The sequence below is a fragment of the Grampus griseus genome (assembly GCF_964374135.1).
Source record: "Grampus griseus genome assembly, chromosome: 12".
In the NCBI taxonomy this organism is placed as follows: domain Eukaryota; kingdom Metazoa; phylum Chordata; class Mammalia; order Artiodactyla; family Delphinidae; genus Grampus; species Grampus griseus.
This window is the reverse complement of record NC_139006.1, coordinates 50,145,923-50,168,212: the sequence shown is the minus strand read 5'-3', so window position 1 is coordinate 50,168,212 and position 22,290 is coordinate 50,145,923. Positions and strand designations below refer to the sequence as shown.

Here is a 22,290-nt window from a genome sequence, read left to right as displayed (position 1 = left end):
AGATTTCTTCCGTCAAGCACTGCCTTCCTGCCTGCTGTCCCCAATACTAGAGGCTTTTCAAGAAGGGGCTTTGCATGATTTATCTCTGAATTCAAGTGCCTGGCATGGAGCCTGGCGTACAGAAGGAACCCCATAAGTTTGCTCAAAGAACAGATTCTTAGACTGTCGGAATTCTCGCTTAAATTTTGTTGTTGTTATTGTTGTTTGCAATACGCGGGCCTCTCACTGTTGTGGCCTCTCCCGTTGCGGAGCACAGGCTCCGGACGCGCAGGCTCAGCGGCCATGGCCCACGGGCCCAGCCGCTCCACAGCATGTGGGATCTTCCCGGACCGGGGCACGAACCCGTGTCCTCTGCATCGGCAGGCGGACTCTCAACCACTGCGCCACCAGGGAAGCCCTGGCTTAAATTTTAATACAACAATAATTGTGTAATTATTTAAAGAGTGGAAATTTAAAAGATTTTATTATTAATAACCTGAAAACACGTTTTGGCTTTCCAAAATGACAAAATGGAAGTAGACTGGGGTGGGGGAAGAGGAGCCCATGTTAGTGGCTGCGCCTTCTCCTGATTTGCTGAGCACCAAACGCAAACCTTGCGCGGAACCAGGCGGGCTCTTGCATGAGGGGAGACTACTGTTTGTAACCAAAGTAGAACTGTGAACCCAAGAACGACGCCCTGAGATGTCAATGCCGCTGGCATTTTTGACAAATTACCTCTCAGGGCTTTGCCAGAGTAGGCTCTCTTAAGAACAAAGAATTAATGTGTTATAAAAGAAAAATAAACACTACTTCTAGGAAACATAAAACAGTGTGCCTCATAGGAAGAGCACTGTCATGTTACGGATGATGTAACAAGCACTGGCTATAAACCTCGGGACCAATTCTGTACGCAAGATCCCAAGTTTTACAGACTTCTGCCAATGCACACTCTATAACGCGTGCTCTTCATTTTCAAGTCTCTTGCCCTACTCCTCTTCTGTTCCACGTCATAACCCAAATCTGGCTCTTTGGACACATTTTACCTGCCCGAAGCAAATGAGGTCTAGAAAAAAGACAAAGACTGAGCTCTAGTTACACTTCCTTTACTAGATACATTACACAAAAGCATCCATCACTAAAAGCAGCCATCAACTTGACCATCTCATGCATCTATCACCACCTTCCGCTCCTTCAGAAAAAACAAGATAACGCTTTAAGTCAGTCCTGGTTCAAGTGAGTAAAATTCGAATTAGCCTGGGGAGTTTGGGAGGATCAAAATAGTGTAAACTCTATACAACAGCCATCTCTTTAGCCCGGTAACTATGAAGTGGGCATCTGTAAATACAGAAGCCACCATCTGACCTAAGTACCAAACCCGTTCTGGGAAGAAGTTGCCCTGATTGGTTCTACTGAGGGAAAGATGACTTGAGCCAGGAACATCTACCTACACTAGAGCTGGAGAGTTCTCTCTACTAGAGCAAGCTAAGTATTCGCTAGGAATTCTGGGCTCTGCAGGGTGGGGCACTGGAGGATTCCATTTTCCTTTCAACTCTCACTGCAAAACGGGAGATCAATTCCAGCACGCACCTCTGTTTTTACTATGTTGTCTTCCAATTAATGTGCTTTCAATGGCTTTCTATTTTCAAGTTCTGGTCACCTGCCTGCCTTCCAATACTCCTGCCCTACTCTCCGCTTCTGCCCAATATGTGCCTTGCCAGGCCCATGAAAATTCTGATTCTAAAGTCTGCACTCTCTTTTCACCCAAATTGTTGGTCTCCACCAATGTCTCTTAGCTTCCTACAGCACACTGGCCTGGAGGGTGTCTTTTTCTACTTTGAATCACTGTGGGCTCAGGAGGTGCAATCCACTTTGGCTATCAGACCAAGCCAAATATTCACAACAAAGTAAACCTGTTACAAAATGAACAGCTCACACATCTGACTTTGAAATAGAACTCAAGGTCCTTGAAGGCACATCTGGCAGAGAACTTGGCCAGAGTACGACTCTCAAGCGTTTGTCAAATTAATTCTCCAAGCCAAACGGAATATTTAGATTAGTCCTGATATTTCCCCCTCCACTGACCTAAGGGATTATTCATTGCAGCTTCAAGAGGTCTCTGTATATATAGGAAAGATACTGCGTATGGAAATCAACCTCCTAAATTCAGAGGACCATCTCAAACCACTGTTCTACTAAGATAATGTACCGTAAAGAGATAAGACCAGTGACAACCACTGCTGAGCAGGGGTGAGCCTCTCACCAAGGGCACCAGGAAGACCATCCCCTTAGCAGACGCCCTGACAAAGGACCCTGAAAAGAAGTTCAAAAATTGGGCACCTAATAATCAAAGCATCAAGTACCCTTTAAAAATACTAAGAAAAATGTAAAGGACAAAAATCACTTTTTCAAAAACCTCCTATGACAGTAGTAAACCCAGATGATACTAATATATACATAATGGAGATGTATGAAGGAGACTTCTGCTGTCTGCAGCTCCTATTCAGGGGAATGTGATCTGAAGTCTACATTCTGGTTAAAGTGAGGCGTGTTGCAATAGCTTCTATTAAACAGAACACGCTTTCACAACTATCTTTTGTGCACATGCGTGTGCACACACACACACATTATTTCTTTTTGTTTTCCTTACCACGAGTTCATTTTTCAAAACTGGCAAAGTTGGATGTCAGAGCCAATGTTTTAGGCTTAAGTTTTCGTTGTGCTTTTCTTTACAGTCCATTGCCTGGGGCCAAGTAATTTATTATTATTTTTTTAAGTATTCAGAAACACATGCTACTGTAGTTGCGTGTTCTAACACCCATGTGGAACCAGTCCTCTGGACTTATACATTCATTCTTAAAAGCCTGGAGCATGCAAACAAAGATGCAGTGGGCAGAGGGCCAGTTAATAAATTTCATTTCCTACGAGCATCTGCATGAAACAGAGCTATAGAGAGTCGCCCCTCCCAGCAGAGCAAGAGCTCGACTTGTTCGCTCTGTGAATTAAACAGTCACCTCAGATGGCCCACACCACATTTATTTTTTAGGCAGCTCTTAAAATATATGGATTTCTATCGCTCATAAATGCAATGAGGAAGCTGGGCCTGAGAAGGCGATCACACAGGAGTGGACGTGAGCCGTGGAAACACGTCCAGTCAGCTCTGCTGAGCCATTTTTGCCCTTGCTCTTTTCAATTGAAATTGCTAATGGAAGGGTAATTTTCTAAAGGAAACTTGCTCTGCTAATCGAAGTGCACTCTGTTTCAATAATGATTTACCACCCCCTCTAGTTCAGTCTGTAAAAATGGGTTCTGTTTATACCAAGAGATACCTGGATCAAGATATCTGGGTTGTGAACCATATTTGATCCTTATTTATAAACAATCTCGTGCACATATTATGACAATAACGTCTCCTCCTGGGAAGTGACCACTTGCCCCCAGATGGGGCTGGAAAGAACAGTCTTGTTCTCTGGGTGTCTGCTTCTCCTCTCACCTGTGCTCCCAGCCAGGTGAGGGGTGTTCTTGTCCTGCAGTACCTGGAAGAGTCCCCTTTCAGTAATAACTGCGCTCATCTTATATCTACATACCTCTTAAGATGGTGTTTGTTTTAGATATTTGAAGTTAACTTCACAAAAATTTTTATAAGAATGTGATGAGAGAGTCTATATGTAATAAGAAAAGGTAGAAAATAAAGCCAAAGATTGAAGGACCTGCTGCGGCCCTACCTAGAAGTCAGTAAAGGAACCACAAAGAGAATTCCCTGTGATACTCCCAGGGCTCTCAGCTGACTCAGGCCCCTCCGTGGCACTCCAACAGAACTCTCAAGCTCACCTCATCGTTGGGGGCCAAAATGAACCTACAGCCAAAGTAAAACTTATGTGGTTAAATCTCTCCTCTGGCTTTCAAATTGCCTTCCAAGTTTCCTCAGCAATTAAATGGCAATATTACTCCAGCCTCAGGACGCCAAAATAATTATGGAACACTTCCTGGATAGAAAAACGTGTCACATTTTTCCTTCCCCTCCACCCCTCCAAAAAAATAAGTGGTAGTTATACTACATTGGTCATCCACTTTGAAAGAAAAACAGACCAAGGAAAATAACAAGTGTGTCTGTCTCCATGTGCACTCTTTACATAACACAATACAAATGTAATTTTGGAGTCTTCTTTCATTTAACCTATGACTTCTCTCACTATAGCATCCAATACTCCTATTATATTAAATACAAAGGTGATGATGCTCTTAGTGACTTAAGATTTTGCTCCGTCAGATCTTTATTCAAATTCAGTTTTGTTTTTCACATAATTTCAGGTACCATACAGGGACTCAGACAGCAAACTGGAAATAGTTCAGGAAATGGAAATAATAACTTGGACTGAATTTAAAAGGTGAATAAATTTTTATTTTAAAGCAATAATTCATCAACAAAAGGTAGCATTTAACCTTTCTACCAAATGATTTTTCCACTGCCATTGCAAGTTCGCTCATATGACTAATAAAACCCAACCAGGCGACTGCCTTCGTTCGGCCCATGTGGTAAAATTCGAACTCTGTCTTAAAAACAACTGCTACCTAAGTGCCAGAGGTGAAATCACTGAAGAAATATGGGCTTCAAATTTATCACCTATAAGAGCAGTTTAAATAAGTGCGGTTTAAAAGCAACTCAGAGTTTTTGTTTTTGTTTTTAAATTCTACTTTAAGCTTTGGAATGTCCAGAGAAAGGTGGAGAGAAGTAAAGGAGAGAAGGGACCCAAAGTTCCAGTCTCATGGGTCTCCAAAAGGAGAGTCCCAGAGGTTGTGGACCAATTTTGGTTTATATTAAGCAAATTTATATTAACCAATTTTGGTTTATATTAAGTGCTTGGTTTAACCAGCACTTGGAATCTCTAAGGATGCCATGTCAACATATTACTTGGAACCATAGGCATGAGATTTTGGTGACCTCATGGGCACAGCCAAAATTAACTCCCACTATTTATGTAACTGCCAGAGATGACAGGGCAAAGATTGCTTATAATTTTTTTTTTTCAGTCAGCTCATAGCATTTCTTTGGTCAAAGAGAGAGGATGTGGGGGTACTTTCGGCTCTATTTTTAAAATATGCAATATTTACACACACACAGACTAGTCTGCCCATAATACCATTTGAATGTTTAGATGAAGGCATTAAAAAAAAAAAGTTATTTCCTGTTGCTCGCTGAGAGGATGCATTTCAGAGGTATGTGCGCTCTGCCTCAAAGCAAAAGCATTGTTAGCGGTTATCAAGGTAACATTTAAAAATAACTACCCCAGTACAAAAGAACTTCAGAGGAAATATGAGCGAAGCTATCAGTCTCCCTTAAAGTCTGGCCTTGAGCTGCATTAGACTCTAGCTGCATTCTCCATTACATTGTTATCCTTATCAAACAATGCAAACAATTTTAATGAGCTTATCTACTAGAACATATTGCCAGATATGCTAATGTAAAAATGATGCCAACCGTACAGGCTGCCTCATTAATCAAAAGGCTCACAACACAATGACCAAGATCAGTCCCATCCTCAAATCAGACCTCAGCAAAATACCAGGAATTACCTTCCTACTGTAAATAAGAAGGGCGGGCTCCCCCACCCATGCGGAGGCCATAAACTCCTAAGAAAATGCATAACGGCACCCAGTTCTTTTCAGGTCCATTGCAGTCCAGTCTCTTTCTAATAAACCTTGGGTTCTATGGAGAAAATTTTGATGAATGTCTGACACCGTGACCTCTGCTGTCAATCCTTGCACCAATCAGCGAGCAGAATTCTTACAAAGCTCCATCAATCTGGCGGTTCAACATCACAGACTGCAGCTTAATCTAGAGGATTCCATCTTTCCTGCACACACGCACACCAGGGCAAGCGCAAACCTTTTCCTCACCATCCTCCTGGTTCCCTGTCTTCAGGCACAGCCTACCTCATGGTTCCTTTAAAATCTAAAAAGGAAGGAGGAAAGGAAGTGCTCCAGCCTGTCTCCCTTTGGAGAGGGGGAGAAAATTGCTTGCATTTTTAAATCAATGTGGAAGGAAAGAGATGGAGGGAGACCCCTTGCAGGCAGCAAACCTATTCACAAAATGCTTTCCATCTGCCATCGGGAAGCCTCCGTGCACACCCAACATGACACATGGAAACAGATAGCAAATAATCACAACCGCCTTTACAAACGCCCGTCTGCAGCCGGGTCCGGGGGCAGCGTCTGCTCCATTATATAACGGGCGGACTTCCGCGCGCCCGCCCGCCGCGGTCCCCCGCCCGGCGCCGCTCCCGTGCCAGCCCCATTACCTGTAGGAACGCTCCCCGCGCACTGTGTGCTTCCGGAAAGGAATGATGGTCCCGTTATCCTGGATGATGTCGTTGTTGTTCTCGCCATTTGGGGACAGGGTTTGGGTCGGCCCGGGCATTGGCGCACTCCCGAGGATGGAAACAAACCGCTGTGGGCTGGCTGGTGAGGAAGGTGGCTGCGTCTCGCCTTCCCGCTCGCCTGCTCCTCGCGCAGACCGCGCCTGCCGCCTGCTCGCTGCTCGCAGCTCCCTTCTCCTCTTCGGATCCCGCCCCGCCCTCTCGAGGCCCGCCCTCCCGGCTGCTGACGTCAAAGCGCCGGCAGCAGCACCCTGGTCACGTGGCCCGGCCCATCCCCATAGCAACCCGCTAACTCATCACCTCGTCTTGATTAGCGCTGGGCCCCGGCGTGACCACGCCAGCGGCTCCAAGCAGGCACCCGGGCAGGCCTACATCTGGCATGTAAAACCCCAGGCCACCCCCGGCCCCCCTCGCAGACTCGCCTGGGTCTGAAAACCAGCTCTTCCTCTAACCATTTCCTTTCCAACCCGAGCTCCCACTGCAGCTGTGTACACAAAAGAACGATTCAGGCAGAGGGGTGTGGGAGACCCTTTAACTCCTTCGATACCAAGTTCTTGTGTCATGAAAATTAAACTCCGTCTGGTTTCAGAAAAATATAACACGACCTGGTAGCCTCCTTCTAGAAAGTATATCAGACTAAGGGGTTAAAACTTCCAGGTTCCTCCCCCATTCTCCAAACAGCAGCAGCCGCCTCCCCGAAAGTAGCCCCAAACCTGAAAAGCTAAGAGGAAGCTGCATTTCCTTCTAATCAATATACCTTTACGTTAATAATGAGAAGATCAAAGATTGCAAATTAAGAGATTTTCTGCACAAAAGAATCCCCAGAGTTAAAAAAAAAAAAAAGATAACCACCATTTTAGAACATCATGATTACACACGACCTCCCAATTCAAATTCTTATACTGTCTCCTGATACACATAATTAAATCCTTGTCATGTATTTTATTTCCTTTGAATTAAACACGTGAACATCCAATTTAGTATTTGGAGGCTCTCAACATTCAAGCTGTTCTGTATCATTGCAATGGAGCTTTCAAATACATTGGCTAGGAGCCAGGTACTATTATTATTACCATCCCTATTTTAAAGATGAGTAAACTAGTGAGATTAAGCAACATGCTCAAGGTCACACAGCCAGGAAGTAGTGAACTGGAACTTCAAAATGACGTGCTTTTATCAATGTGATTGGACAGTGGTGGTCTATGTTTAATGTGAACTCATAAATGTTATAGATCAAGGTAAGAATCAAGTACTTTATGTACTTCTCAACATGACCACTGTGAAAAGAGAGCCGTGAATAGAATTGCTAGTACTGTGCAAAGTGTATGGATTAGATTATAAATTCTGAACAGATTCCAGATGTGTCCAGTGCTTTCCTTCAGAAAGAAGAAGGGAGTTTGAAGGATTCTCTGCTTATCAAAAGTGGTCTCTGACCCTTTGTGGGGTGGGAAAGGAAGGAGAATTGGAATGTAAAAGACAGCATAAATATATGTCGCAGAAAGTACTAGGCTCATGCCTTCACATCATTGTATGGCTTACCAGCTTTATCATTTTTGTGATACAGATGTTAAAACAAGTAAAAAAATTTGTCATTCCTGACAATTCTCCAGCATATTTCCCTGGTAATAAGTTATTTCTGGCATCAAGCTCCTAGAATTAGAGTCAAATGGTTTACAACCCAGATGGTAATGATAATCTTAAATAAGGGGGCATTTTTTCCTATTCTGAATTCTCCTTTTGAACTATATTTTAATAATTTTATTTTCTACTTTCTCCAGTGAATTCACAGTGCACAAGTTGATTCCTTCATCCATATCTCAACTGACATGAGAATTTTTTTTCATACAATAAGGATCCAATTCTGACCTAAGACTTCACAAGGTACAACAGACAAATATCTGAGTACAAGAGATACACAGCAAGCCTCACTTTGCACAGTGAGCTAAAGGGGCATGAGAGTGTAGTTACTGCTACAAAGATCAACACTTCCTCTTACTATTTCTGTTACTTGACCCATGGCTGTTAATTTCCTTACTAATTTGTTCCTCTTCACAAAAGCTTCCCCTTTCTTTGGGAACAGTCTGAAGTTAAAAGGCACAGTCTACAAATCAAATATTTAATGTTTTCCGCATACATTCTCTCATTTGGGGCTCTTTTGAATAGCTTTCTTTTCCATGATCCCATATTTAAGTAATAGGTTACATAACTGGTGTTATCCTAGGGACTATGTTTGTCAGAATTTGAATGTATATATAGATCATTGGTTTTACCAACTAATTTTGTGGAGAGAATACTCCCACTGTTTCTGGGCTGTCCATGAAAAAGAGGACTATGGCCAGGAATTTGGGTGAATGGGCTGAAAGGGGAGGGGTAGTGAGGCAGGTGGAGGAGGTACCTAAGAGTCTTGTAAGTCTTCCTCCAGGACTGCTCTGAACCACACCACTCTAAAGGGACCCAGAGAGCCCCCAGAGACTTGTGATTACCCTCCGAGATGCAGGGGTAACAGGGGTAATAATTTGAAAATATTAAACAGATGTGTTTTCATTCCTCTCCCCATAAATCAGGTTACCTGGCAGCCATTCTCCAGTTTAGCCCTGGGGAGAAGGGGAAGGCACATTCCACTTTGGGAAGGAGGATGCTAGGACAGAGAGAAACGCCAAACAGGCAGGAAGAGGGCGGGGAGAGTACCCTTTCCAACCCCAAGGTTGGAAAGAAGCAGGTGGAAGTGGGAAAAAGCAGAATCTCCCACCTCCGGGTCCCTGAAGGGAGACGTTAGAGAAGTTTTGGCTTTGTTCTCAGCCTAAGGGAATTTCTTTTGCCTAATGAGGCAGAAGTCCCATTTGAGACTCTGGGAAGAGATGGCTTTCAAAGAGTGTCTCCCCAACACCTTCCTCCCCAATCAAGGTGCAGCCTCATCACACTAAAATCAGTGGCTTGGTACAGTTAGGCAGAGAACCCAGGGAGAGAGGAGGACATCTAAAAGACTGAATATTCACGCAAGAGACCGAGCGCTCCAAAGACAGTCTAAACTGGAAGAGGCTGTAATACTGTGAACTTTTTAAAACCTTTCATTTCCCGTCCCCCTCAGCGGGGCCAAGAGAGTCGCACAGATCACATACACACAAATAAGCTAAAATGTCTCGTGTACATCTGACTGTAGGTTAAGGTTTGTCTTACGTACACAGACGTATCTAAAATAAAGTATATCCAGACCATCATCCTACATCTCCAACTGCCCCATAGAGAAATGGCTCCTCTTACGAAGCATCATGGATTGAAGCTGGGGCTCTGGCATCAGGCAGACTTGGGTCCCTGGCTTGGTTTCACCACCTGCGGGCTATGTGACCCTAGCAAGTTACTCTGCATCTCTAAGATTTAGTTTCCTCATCTATGAAGTAGGTGTAATAATACTGGTTTCATAGTGTTGCCGTGAAGATTAAATTACGTAATACAGTTGAAGCAATTGACATAGTCTCTGGCCTATAGCAAATGGTCTTTAGTGGTAGATGCTATTTTTAAACAATAAGTTAAGCATACTCTGAAATGTTCATTCACTCATTCACTTGACACATATAGCTGGATTTCTTGTGTACTACAAGCTGGTAACATAAGAAGAAAAGTCCCAGGCTCTGTCCTCAAGGAACTCAGAGCTGTAGACGAGCAAGAGGAAAATATTGGCAATTATGACACAACATGATGCTGTGATAACGGCACCATACAGTGTGATATAGAGCCATAGAAGATGAGCACCTAATTCAGAAAGGAAACTGGGACGTAGGTCTGAAAAGTTTCCCCAAGGAGCTATTACTTAAGCCTTGGGTGAGTAATAATTATAACCTTTTTTGTTCACTTTCTCTGTGCTAAACAGAATACAAGATCCCTTAGGGAGGGGCTTCCATTGCTTTGCCCACTGCTATATCTTTGGTTCTCAGCATAAGGGCTGGCAGGTAGTAGGCACTACATGAATACATAATTCACTGATTCAACAAATATCTGATTTGATTCTTACAATGACCCTAATGATGAAATTGAGGCTCAAAGAGCAAAAGCAACTTGTCCAGCATGTCTTGGCCCCAAAGTTGACATGCTTCTCCACTAGGCTCTACTGTCGTTTAAAAGAGGAACGGTAGTGTAGAGGGGAGACAAAGGGCTTCTCAAGCAGATATACTTAGGTACAGAGGTACGAAAGGGTGTGATATCCCTGGGAGACAGCAAGTTGTTTAGTATGGATGGAGAACAGAATGCACGATGGCAGAGGACAGGGCCAGGACCAGGTGCAGGAGGGGCTGTGGCCAAGCTATGAAGCTTGACCTTCACTCTGAAGGTGTTTTGGAACCATGAAGTGCTTTAGGAAGGGAAATTCATGGTGAAATTTGCATATCAAGAAGGTCTGATGCTGCAGTAGCATAGAAGACACGTTGGAGTATTTATTTATTTGTTTGTTTATTTTTGGCTTCGTTGGGTCTTCGTTGCTTGCTGCGCACAGGCCCTCTCCAGCTGCAGCGAGCGGGGGCCACTCTTCATTGCGGTGCGTGGACTTCTCATTGTGGTGGCTTCTCTTGTTGTGGAGTACGGGCTCTAGGTGCACGGGCTTCAGTAGCTGTGTCACGTGGACTCAGTAGTTGTGGCTCTCGGGGTCTAGAGAGCAGGCTCAGTCGTTGTGGCGCACGGGCCTAGTTGCTCCGCGGCATGTGGGATCTTCCCAGACCAGGGCTCGAACCTGCGTCCCCCATGCTGGCAGGTGGATTCTTAACCACTGCACCACCCAGGAAGTCCCATGTTGGAGATCAAAATGCATCAAACAGGGATGAAGGCCTAAACTTAGACAGGAGCCAAGGGGTTGTAGGAGCAAGCACAGATCTGAGATATTCAGAGGGAATAACTGCTATGATTTGTTGGACTAAATGGATGTGGGCACGATGTTGATGGGGATTAAGGGTGGGCAGTGAAGGAGAAAGATATTTCAAGTGAATCCTAAGTTTGTGGCTTGGGTGACCAAGGGGATAACGATATCATTCATCAAGATGGGAAATACATGGGCTTCCCTGGTGGCGCAGTGGTTGAGAGTCCGCCTGCCGATGCAGGGGACACGGGTTCGTGCCCTGGTCCGGGAAGATCCCACATGCTGCGGAGCGGCTGGGCCCATGAGCCATGGCCGCTGAGCCTGTGCGTCCGGAGCCTGTGCTCCGCAGCGGGAGAGGCCACAACAGTGAGAGGCCCGCGTACCACACACACACACAAAAAAGATGGGAAATACAGATTGAATTGTCCTTCTGGAAGAGAGATTCTCATAGCATGTTTTGGACATAGAGAAGTACCTACAGGACATCCTAGTGGTGACAGTGATTGGTCACCAGGCTTCACACACAGTGGGTGTTCGTTAAGTATTTGTTGAATAAGGGAACATGTGGGTCTTTGAACGTATATGTTTCACTTGGAGATACATATGATTTGGAGGAAATTGTCTCATGGGTGATCATTGAAGCTGAGGGTGTGGATGCCCTCACTCAAGGAGAAAGAGAAGGCCTGGGATGGAACTCTCTAAAAGCTGAGTGATAAAAAAGAAGCCTGCAAAGAGACGGCAAAGGATTTGGCCCGATGGGGCCAATCACAAGAGGGAGTGGTTTCACTGGGCCCAGGGGAGAAGTGAGTATCAGAGAGGAGGGAGGTGTCTCTTGGGCCAGATGTGTTTGAATCAGATAAGGGCAGAGAATGGGACTTCCCTGGCGGTCCCGTGGTTAGGGCTCCACGCTTCCACTGCAGGGGGCACGGGTTCAATCTCTGGTTGGGGAACTAAGATCCTGCATGCTGCGAGGAGCGCCCAAAAAAACAAACAAAAAACAGATGAGGGCACAGAAGTGTTGACTGGATTTGATAAGGTGCTCTCAAAGGTATTTTTAAGAGATTGAATTTCAGATCAGACCCATCAGTGATTACTGAAGAAAATAAAGAAATCTTCAATAAGTAGGGAAACTGTAATTCTTAGCAAGATCACTAGTATTCTGACCTAACAAATATACTGAAGGAATGAGGTGACATTAAATTACAGGTCATGTATATATTGTCAGCAACTAACTAGCATCAACAAGTATTTGCACTAAAAAGCTCTCGGCAGTATTGGAGGAGCCAATATGTTCATTAACGAGCACTTGTTAGGCACCAGATGTGTCCCCTTCTATGGGGTCAAGACCCACCCTTCCCCCCAAAAGTCAAACGAATATTTACAATGTGTGTTTGGAGAGCAGGATTATTAAGGCAGACCCAGCAGACACAGAGCAAGAGCAACGAGCGAAAAAGGAAACCAGCCGCCGTCCCAGTCCACAGGCACAATCAAGGAAGATGGAACTGGGCACCAACCCAGATTTTAATTTTCCAAGTTCCTAGGTTATAGCACAGTCCTGTTTCTCTTGAGGTTTAGGCCAGAGAGCACCGATAATTGCATCCTGGCAGAAATCATTGTCTATTTCTCCAACATGTGAGGTTTGTCTAAAACAGGGATTCTGCATTGCCTTGGATTTGAGAAATCCAAAATAGAGAAGATGTGAAATCATCAGCCAGGAACGGATGCTAATCCTGATTCCATCCCAGCAGTACCTGCTCCTCACGAATGCCTTTTCCAAGTTAAAATGTGTTCACTGAAGCTGATAATCACTGCTGTCAAAGGCATTCACAGCTGTCACACCACCTTAGATGGAGGGAGGGGAGCTTCCTTAGATTGTTATCGCCTCTGAATGCAGACAGAAGATTCCACTTAGCGGTCACCACTGCTGCCCTGGGACAAGCAATTTTCCCATGCATATGTCTTGGTATTTTCCAGTAGGGAATGGCAGGGACAGGTTATCAATCAGTGGCTTAAAATATGCTCCACACCCAAAATGACAGCAGTGAATAAATACATGATTGGCCAGCCAGCGGCGTTGGCTCTGAAATCACATCGGTGGCATAGAGATGTACTTGAGAGTGGTCCTTGCTCGCTACTTTCACCCTGAGGCATAGAAGATTTTATTAGTTCTTTCTTTAGATCTGATGAGAAGTCTAGAATATGTATATGCCTCCTGGCTTTTAGTAATAGCGTTTTATTTAGGAAAAATTGGTAAATGTTTTCCCCCAGATGAAGAATGCCCTCCTTCAAAACCAACCTGAGCAGGTGGACTCTTCCAGGATTGACTTTTGAGATTACTTGTATCTGAAGATTATTTATCAGCCACAATTATAGCTAGGCCGATATGTCCACAAGGCAGAGTTTTGCAAGCCTCCTTCCTATTTGCTAGTAAAAAAGCGAGGTTTCTGTAATGTCAAAATATAGAACGTGCCATTGCTTAAGGGAAGATTTCTCTGTGTGTTGGAATTTGCTTTCTAATTCGCTTTTTCTTGGATTTTCTCGAGGTTGGACTTAATTTTGTGGAATAACTCACAGAACATGATGGGAACGCAATTCACAAACTTGCAGAACATTATGATTTCTGTAACCAATCAAATCTGTGCAATTTAAGGTTTCACTCTATTAAGTAAAAATGTGCTTCTGAATTATACCATCTTGTTAAACTGAAGAACTTTAAATATGTTTTCCATAAAAATACAATGTGATAAATGTTATAATTGAAGAATGTATTAAGTAGCACAGGAATATAGAAAAGAAAGCAACCATGACTGGAGAGACAGGAAAAGCTTCACCAAGGCCATGATATTTGTACTGGGGCTCGGTCATTCACTCAACACGCATTTACTGAACACCTACTACATGCTAGGAATAACGGGTGCTGGAGAGCCAGAAATGAGCAAAACAGGCAAAATTCTCTGCCCTCGTGAATCTTATACTTGAGTGTGTGATGTGTGTGTTGTTGGGTAGGAGGGTGGTTGTAGGAGGTGAGGGTAGAAAAGATTGCAGTGACCAGAATGTACAGGGCTTTGAACGGCCATTGTGAGGACTTTGGCTTAAAACCAAAGTTAGGAGCCATCACTCTGCAGCAGGCTTCACAGTATCTATTGGTCCAGATGCAGAATCCTCTCCAGCAACAAAGACAACGATAACAGCAACACCTAATATTTATTGGGTACTTTTTAGGGACCAAGTGCTCTGTTTCAATTGGGTAGGTATTTTTAATCCTCACAGAAACTTATGAGGAAAGGGGGATTTTAAGTCCTGTTTGTCAGAGGAGGCAGCTAGTTAAATAACTTAGCCAGTTCATCAGCCAGGAAGTGGCAAAGCTGGGCGTGAACACACCCGCCAGGCATCAAAGCTGTCATCCTTGTTCACTAGCTCAGGCTGCCTTCCACTAGGGTCTGATAAAACCTGGGTGCAAGAATGCAGAATCTAGGGCTGGGGAGCAGCAGGGTTGAGACGTTAGGACATGGAAGCAAGAGAAGGTAGACCGCTGCCCTGAAGGCAATTCAGTCTAGGGAGCGAGGAAGTAACGCCAGGAAAAGGGTGGCGAACGAGAGAATAAGGTGGGTGGGAATGAGAGGTAGGATAAGAGAGCAGTATTCATGGCAGTAAGGGATGGAGACTGGAAGGATAGGAGTTGTAAATTATGGTTAAGGAGGGCTTCCCTGGTGGCGCAGTGGTTAAGAATCTGCCCGCTAACGCGGGGACACGGGTTCGAGCCCTGGTCCAGGAAGATCCCACATGCCGCGGAGCAACTAAGCCCGTGTGCCACAGCTACTGAGCCTGCGCGCCTAGTACCCGTGCTCTGCAACTTGAGAAGCCACCGCAATGAGAAACCCGCGCACCGCAACGAAAAGCAGCCCTCGCTTGCCGCAACTAGAGAAAGCCCGCCCACAGCAACGAAAACCCAACATAGTCAAAATAAATAAATAAGTAATAAAATAAAAGATACTAAAAAAAAAATTATGGTTAAGGGAGAGGGAGGGAGGAGGAGATACCACAACTGGGGGTTAACGGTATATGTGATTAGTAGGGAAAATTAATTTTCTTACCCTTATTTATAGCGATTAACTATTTTCTTTTTCTGAGTAAGCCTCAACCATCAATATACATTTCTTTGATATCTTCTGGAGGGGAGAGGAGACCACAGGCATTTTTTGGTATTTGTTTTCAAAGCTGAAATCTGCTTTCATTTTCACTATGCTAAGACTGTGACAATTCAACCCTCCAACGCTAGACATGCCTAGTCGAACGTTCTTACCGAAATGTGTCCATGCCCAAGTTCATGAAATTCCTTTACCTCCTTCCCCTATTTTATTTCCACGTTTAAACAAAACAGGTCTTGATGAACGGGCTGGGTAGGACAACTGAGAAAGAATAAAAGGCACCTTGGGCTCGGTTGAGGGGCAAAGGAAAGGAAGGGGCAAATGTTACCATTAACAAGTAAATTATCTTCCAGAAGCCTCACAAGCTTTCAAGAGACAATTTCTTTAGGGCTATCAAAAGTTAACTAGCCCACTGGACTTTATTTCTGATTTTGATATTAAAAAGTACCAACTGAGTAAAGAGACTCCTTAATATAAATTCAAAGCCAAGGTGGAGGGATGGGAAGACAGGAGTTCTAACAGGTACCAGTGGCCTCTAGAGTTTCAGAGCTACTCAGGACCTAGGCCACCCATGGCAGGGACATTGGGAGGGAGGGTGTTCCTGAGCCTGGGGCTTCTCTGACAAGGCTGGTGTGTGGGGGGCAGAACTACGGCTCACGGGTGGCTCCTCAACAGCGTGTCAAGTGAACATGAGGCCAGCAGCTGGGAAGCAGTGTGAGTAATGGAAGAGAAATTCCCCAATTTCTGACCTCATCCAAATAAAATTTTTAAAAAGAAAATTAAAAAAGCTTACTTCATTAAAAAAGAGAGGGAGAGAATGCAACTGGAAATCATGAATTAAGATCTAAGTCTCCATAAGAAATGTTTTAATTAGCACTTACGTTTTGTTTACTCAAGAGCTTATAATGCCAAGTGTCTTTTCTCAATTCACACTCGCTATAGGGAATGAGCATGAGGGGTCCAACTACAGAGTATAGCACATAAAAGCATGAAGGCTTACCTTCAAGTAGCTTCCACTTAATTTCTATGTGAAGGAATCAGACTCCTAGGAAATCCAAAGGGATCTTAACATATAGGGAACCACGATGAGTTAACAGTCAGCTGAGAGAGCGAGATCAATTCTTGGGATTAACTCCTCACACAGCCTGCCTTTCATACCCTCCCCCAAAGGCCCATCTCCAGTCTCTTCAATGAGGATGTCATAAGCCTTCAAAGAGGCAGCAATGGAATCAATATGAATGAGACATAATGGCATGTAGTGCAAAAAGCATGTCTAGTGCATTTCTATTATTTTTGTCTTCCCCTCCTTCTTCTGGGAACTATTCCTTCAAACCTTGTGATTCTAGTAAAGCTTGCCAATTATAATATTCCATCCTCCCAGACCTAAAGATTGGTTCAAGGTTAGGTCTGTGACCCAAGCCAGGCCACTGAATATTTCTCTAGGATTAAAAAAAATTAGAACTGCAGTAGGTGTGTTTTCGAGGTGGGATATGGGAGACGGTATCTTCCTTACTGAAGATACCACTTTAGAATTAATATAGTATACTGTTAGGCAATAAAAATAAATAACAGGCATCCAAATCAGAAAGGAAGAAGTAAAACTGTCACTATTTGCAGATAGCATGATATAGTACATAGAAAACCCCAAAGACTCCACCAAAAAACTGTTAGAACTAATAAATGCAGTAAAGTTGCAGGATACAAAACCAATATACAAAAACCTGTGGCATTTTTACGCACTAATAGTGAACTGTTAAGAAAACAATCCCACTACAATTGCATTAAAAATAATAAAGGAATAAATCTAACAAAGTAGGTGAAAGACGTGTACATTGGAAAGTATGATGAAAGAAATTGAAAGAATTAAAGAATACGCAAATAAATGTAAAGATATTCCACGCTCGTGGATTGGAAGAATATTGTTAAAACGTCCATATTATCCAAAGCAATCTGCAGATGCAATGTAATCCCTATCAAACTACCAATGGCATTTTTCCCAGAAATAAATAAACAATCCTAAAATTTGTATGAAACCACAAAAAATCCCAAATAACCAAAGCAGCTTGAGAAAGAGGAACAAAGCTGGAGGTACATGCCCCAATTTCAAACAAGATTACAAAGCTATAGTAATCAAGACAGTACGGTATTGGCATAAAAACAGATTCAAAGATCAGTGGAACAGAATATATAGTCCAGAAATAAACCCATAAATACATGGTCAATTAATTTATGGAAGGGAGCCAAGAATACACAATAGGGAAAGACACTTTCTTCAATAAATGGTGTTGGGAAAACTGGACAGCCACATGCAAGAGAATGAAACTGGACCACTATCTTATGCTATAAACAAAAATTAACTTAAAATGGTTTACAGGGACTTCCCTGGTGGCGCAGTGGTTAAGAATCCGCCTGCCAATGCAGGGAATATGGGAAGATCCCACATGCCACGGAGCAAATAAGCCTGTGCGCTACAACTACTGAGCCTGTGCTCTAGAGACCGCGAGCCACAGCTACTGAAGCCTGCGTGCCTAGAGCCCATGCTCTGCAGCAAGAGAAGCCACCACAATGACAAGACTGTGCACCTCAACGAAGAGTAGCCACCACTCGCCGCAACTAGAGAAAGCCCGCGTGCAGTAACCAAGACCCAATGCAGGCACACACATAACACACACAAAATTAATTAATCAATTAATTTAAAGAAATGGATTAAAGACTTGAACATAAGACCTGAGACTATAAAACTCTCAGAAGAAAACATAGTTAGTAAGCTCCTTGACATCAGTCTTGGTGGTGATTTTTTGAATTTGACTCCCAAAACAAAGGTAACAAAAGCACAAGTAAGTGGGACTGCATCAAACTAAAAAACTTCTGCACAGGAGAGGAAACCATCCACAAAATGAAAAGGCAACCTACCAAATGGGAGAAAATACTTGCAAATCATACATCTGATAGGGGTTAATAACCAAAATATATAGGGAACTCATACAACTCAATGGGAAAAAAAACCAGCAACATGGTTTTTTAAAAATGGGCAGAGGATCTGAATAGACATTTTTCCAAAGAAGACATCCAGATGACCAACAGGTACATGAAAAGCTGCTCAATATCACTAATCATCAGGGAAATGCAAATCAAAATCACAGGGAGATATCACCTCACACCTGTTAGAATGGCTATTATAAAAAAATAAGCGTTGGTGAGACTGGAGAAAAGGGAATGCTCACGCACTGTTGGCGGGAAAGTAAGACTGGTGCAGCCACTATGGAAAACAGTACGGAGTTTCCTCAAAAAATTAAAAATAGAATCACCATATGATCTAGCAATTACACTCTGGGTATTTACCTGAAGGAAACAAAAACACTAACTCGAAAAGATATGTGCACCTCCATATTTACAGCAGCATTATTTACAGTAGCCAAAACATGGAAGCAACCTGAGTGCTCATCAACAGATGAATGGATAAAGAAAACTGGCTCGCATGAGCATGTGTGCGTGCGTGCACGTGCACGCCTGCACACTCACACACACACACACACACAAATATTATTCAGCCATAGTGAAGAAGGAAACCTTGCCATTTGCAACAAAACAGATGGACCTTGTGGGCATTATGCTAAGTGAAATAAGTCAGACAGAGAAAGACAAATTCCACATAATTTCAATTACACGTGGAAACCGCCCCCCCAACAAAACGACAAATTCAAACTCATAGACACAAAGAACAGATTGGTGGTTGCCAGAGGTGGGGGGTGAGGGGTGGGTTTAATGGGTGAAGAGGGCCAAAAGGTACAAACTTCCAGTTACAAAATAAGTAAGTGCTGGGGATGTAATGTACAGCACGGTGCCTATAGTTAATAATACTGTATCGTATATTTGAAAGTTGCTAAGAGAGTACATCTTAAAAGTTCTCATCACAAGAAAAATATTTGGAACTGTGTGGTGACGGATGTTAACTAGACTTACTGTGGTGATCATGCCACAATGTATACAAATATTGAATTGCTGTGCTGTACACCTGAAACTAGTATGTTATGTCAACGATATCTCAATTAGAACATAAAGTGTACTACAAATTGTACATTTACTATATTTTTCACAGAAGAGAAGTGAAAAGAGGTCATGGTTTGGATTCATACAGACTTGGATTTGAAACCAGACGCTGGTTCTTAACAAGTTGAGTAACCTTGGACAATTACTTCTCCCAGCCTCAGTTTCTTCATCCGTAATGGGGGTACTAAGATTTACAAAGTAATATTTTGAGATATAATATTACAAAGTAATATTTTGAGTAATATTTTGAGATATTTTGAGATATCTCAAGATATATTTTGAGATATATTTTGAGGTAGGTTCCCACTTTGTGCACTGGGGCCATAATTTTTTTTTGAATTTTATTTTATTTACTTTTTATACAGCAGGTTCTTATTAGGTATCTATTTTATACATAGTACTTTATATATGTCAATCCCAATCTCCCAATTCATCCCACCACCACCAACCTCCCAGTCACTTTCCCCCGTTGGTGTCCATACATTTGTTCTCTACATCTGTGTCTCTATTTCTGCCCTGTGAACCAGTTCATCTGTACCGGTTTTCTAGGTTCCACATATATGTGTTAATATACGATATTTGTTTTTCTCTTTCTGACTTACTTCACTCTGTATGACAGTTTCTAGATCCATCCACGTCTCTACAAATGACCCAATTTTGTTTGTTTTCATGGCTGAGTAATATTCCATTGTATATATGTACCACATCTTCTTTATCCATTCATCTGTCGATGAGCATTTAGATTGCTTCCATGACCTGGCTACTGTAAATAGTGCTGCAATGAACATTGGGGTGTGTGTGTCTTTTTGAATTATGGTTTTCTCACGGTATATGCCCAGTAGTGGGATTGCTGGGTCATATGGTAATTCTATTAGTTTTTTAAGGAACCTCCATACTGTTCTCCATAGTGACTGTATCAATTTACATTCCCACCAACAGTGCAAGAGGGTTCCCTTTTCTCCACACCCTCTCCAGTATTTGTTGTTTGTAGATTTTCTGATGATGATCATTCTAACTGGTGTGAGGTGATACCTCATTGTAGTTTTGATTTTCATTTCTCTAATAATTAGTGATGTTGAGCAGCTTTTCACGTGCTTCTTGGTCATCTGTATGTCTTTGGAGAAATGTGTATTTAGGTCTCCTGCCCAATTTTTTTTTTTTTTTTTTTTTTTTTGCGATATGCGGGCCTCTCACAGTGTGGCCTCTCCCGCCGTGGAACACAGGCTCCGGATGCACAGGCTCAGCGGGCATGGCCCACGGGCCCAGCCACTCCGCGGCACGTGGGATCCTCACAGACAGGGGCACGAACCTGTGTCCCCTGCATTGGCAGGCGGACTCCCAACCACCGCGCCACCAGGGAAGCCCTCCTGCCCATTTTTTGATTGGGTTGTTTGTTCTTTTAATATTGAGCTGCTTGAACTGTTTATATATTTTTGAGAGTAATCCTTTGTCCATTGATTCACTTGCAAATATTTTCTCCCATTCTGAGGGTTGTCTTTTCGTCTTGTTTATGGTTTCCTTTGCTGTGTAAAAGCTTTGAAGTTTCATTAGGTCCCATTTGTTTATTTTTGTTTTTATTTCCATTACTCTAGGAGGTGGATCAAAAAAGGTCTTGCTGTGATTTATGTCAGAGTGTTCTTCCTATGTTTTCCTTGAAGAGTTTTATAGTGTCTGGCCTTACGTTTAGGTCTCGAATCTATTTTGAGTTTATTTCTGTGTATGGTGTTAGGGAGTGTTCTAATTTCATTCTTTTACATGTAGCTGTCCAGTTTTCCCAGCACCACTTATTGAAGAGACTGTCTTTTCTCCATTGTATATCCTTCCCTCCTTTGTCATAGATTAGTTGACCATAGGTGCATGGGTTTATCCCTGGGCTTTCTATCCTGTTCCATTGATCTATATTTCTGTTTTTATGCCAGTACCATATTGTCTTGATTAAAGTAGCTTTGTAGTATAGTCTGAAGTCAGGGAGTCTGATTCCTCCAGCTCAGTTTTTTTCCCTCAAGACTGCTTTGGCTATTCAGGGGCTTTTTGTGTCTCCATACAAATTTTAAGATTTTTTGTTCTAGTTCTGTAAAAAATACCACTGGTAATTTGATAGGGAATGCATTGAATCTGTAGATTGCTTTGGGTAGTATAGTCACTTTCACAATATTGATTCTTCCAATCCAAGAACATGGTATATCTCTCCATCTGTTTGTGTCATCTTTGATTTCTTTCATCAGTATCTTATAGTTTTCTGAGTATAGGTCTTTTACCTCCTTAGGTAGGTTTATTCCTAGGTATTTTATTCTTTTTGTTGCAATGGTGAATGGGATTGTTTCCCTAATTTCTCTTTCTGATCTTTTGTTATTAGTGTATAGGAATGCAAGAGATTTCCGTGCATTAATTTTGTATCCTGCAACTTTACCAAATTCATTGATTAGCTCTAGCAGTTTTCTGGTGGCATCTTTAGGATTCTCTACGTATAGTATCATGTCATCTGCAAACAGTGACAGTTCTAGTTCTTCTTTTCCAATTTGTAACAGCAATCATTTTGTTATCTCTTGTTATTCTGGAGGCTGACTGGGCTCAGCTAGGTGGTTGTCACTTATCTCTCACACAATTGTAATTAGAAGGTGGCTGACTACTGAAGTCATCTTAATGCTTCCTCAGTCTCACAACTGGTGGTTGATGTTGCCTTTTGGTTGGGACCTCAGCTGGGGCTCTGGCAGAACACCTACACAGACCACTCCTTGTGGACTGGGCTCCCTCACAGCATGGTGGCTGGGTTCCCAGCACTCTGATCCCTAAAGAGAGGGCAGAAGTACATGGCAGTTTTAAATCTAGTCTTAGAAGTCACAGACCATAACCTCTGTCATACTTTGCTGGTCAAGGCAACCACTGAAGTCCATCA

At 42.9% G+C, this 22,290-nt stretch overlaps 1 protein-coding gene across 4 annotated transcripts in view; it reads right to left on the bottom strand.

Moving 5' to 3' along the window:
- MAPRE2 (microtubule associated protein RP/EB family member 2) overlaps positions 1–22,290 on the bottom strand; it is a 164,298-nt gene that overhangs the window by 95,885 nt on the left and 46,123 nt on the right. The window contains exon 1 of one of the 4 annotated variants that reach the window (XM_082667107.1): positions 6,276–6,520. The exons of 2 other annotated variants lie outside the window; for them this stretch is intronic. In XM_082667107.1, the coding sequence (XP_082523233.1) occupies positions 6,276–6,394 (119 nt within the window). In that variant the 5' untranslated portion in view covers positions 6,395–6,520. Of the gene's footprint in view, positions 1–6,275; positions 6,521–22,290 lie in introns of those variants that run through there. One more of the 4 variants, XM_082667110.1, reaches the window with a different exon arrangement.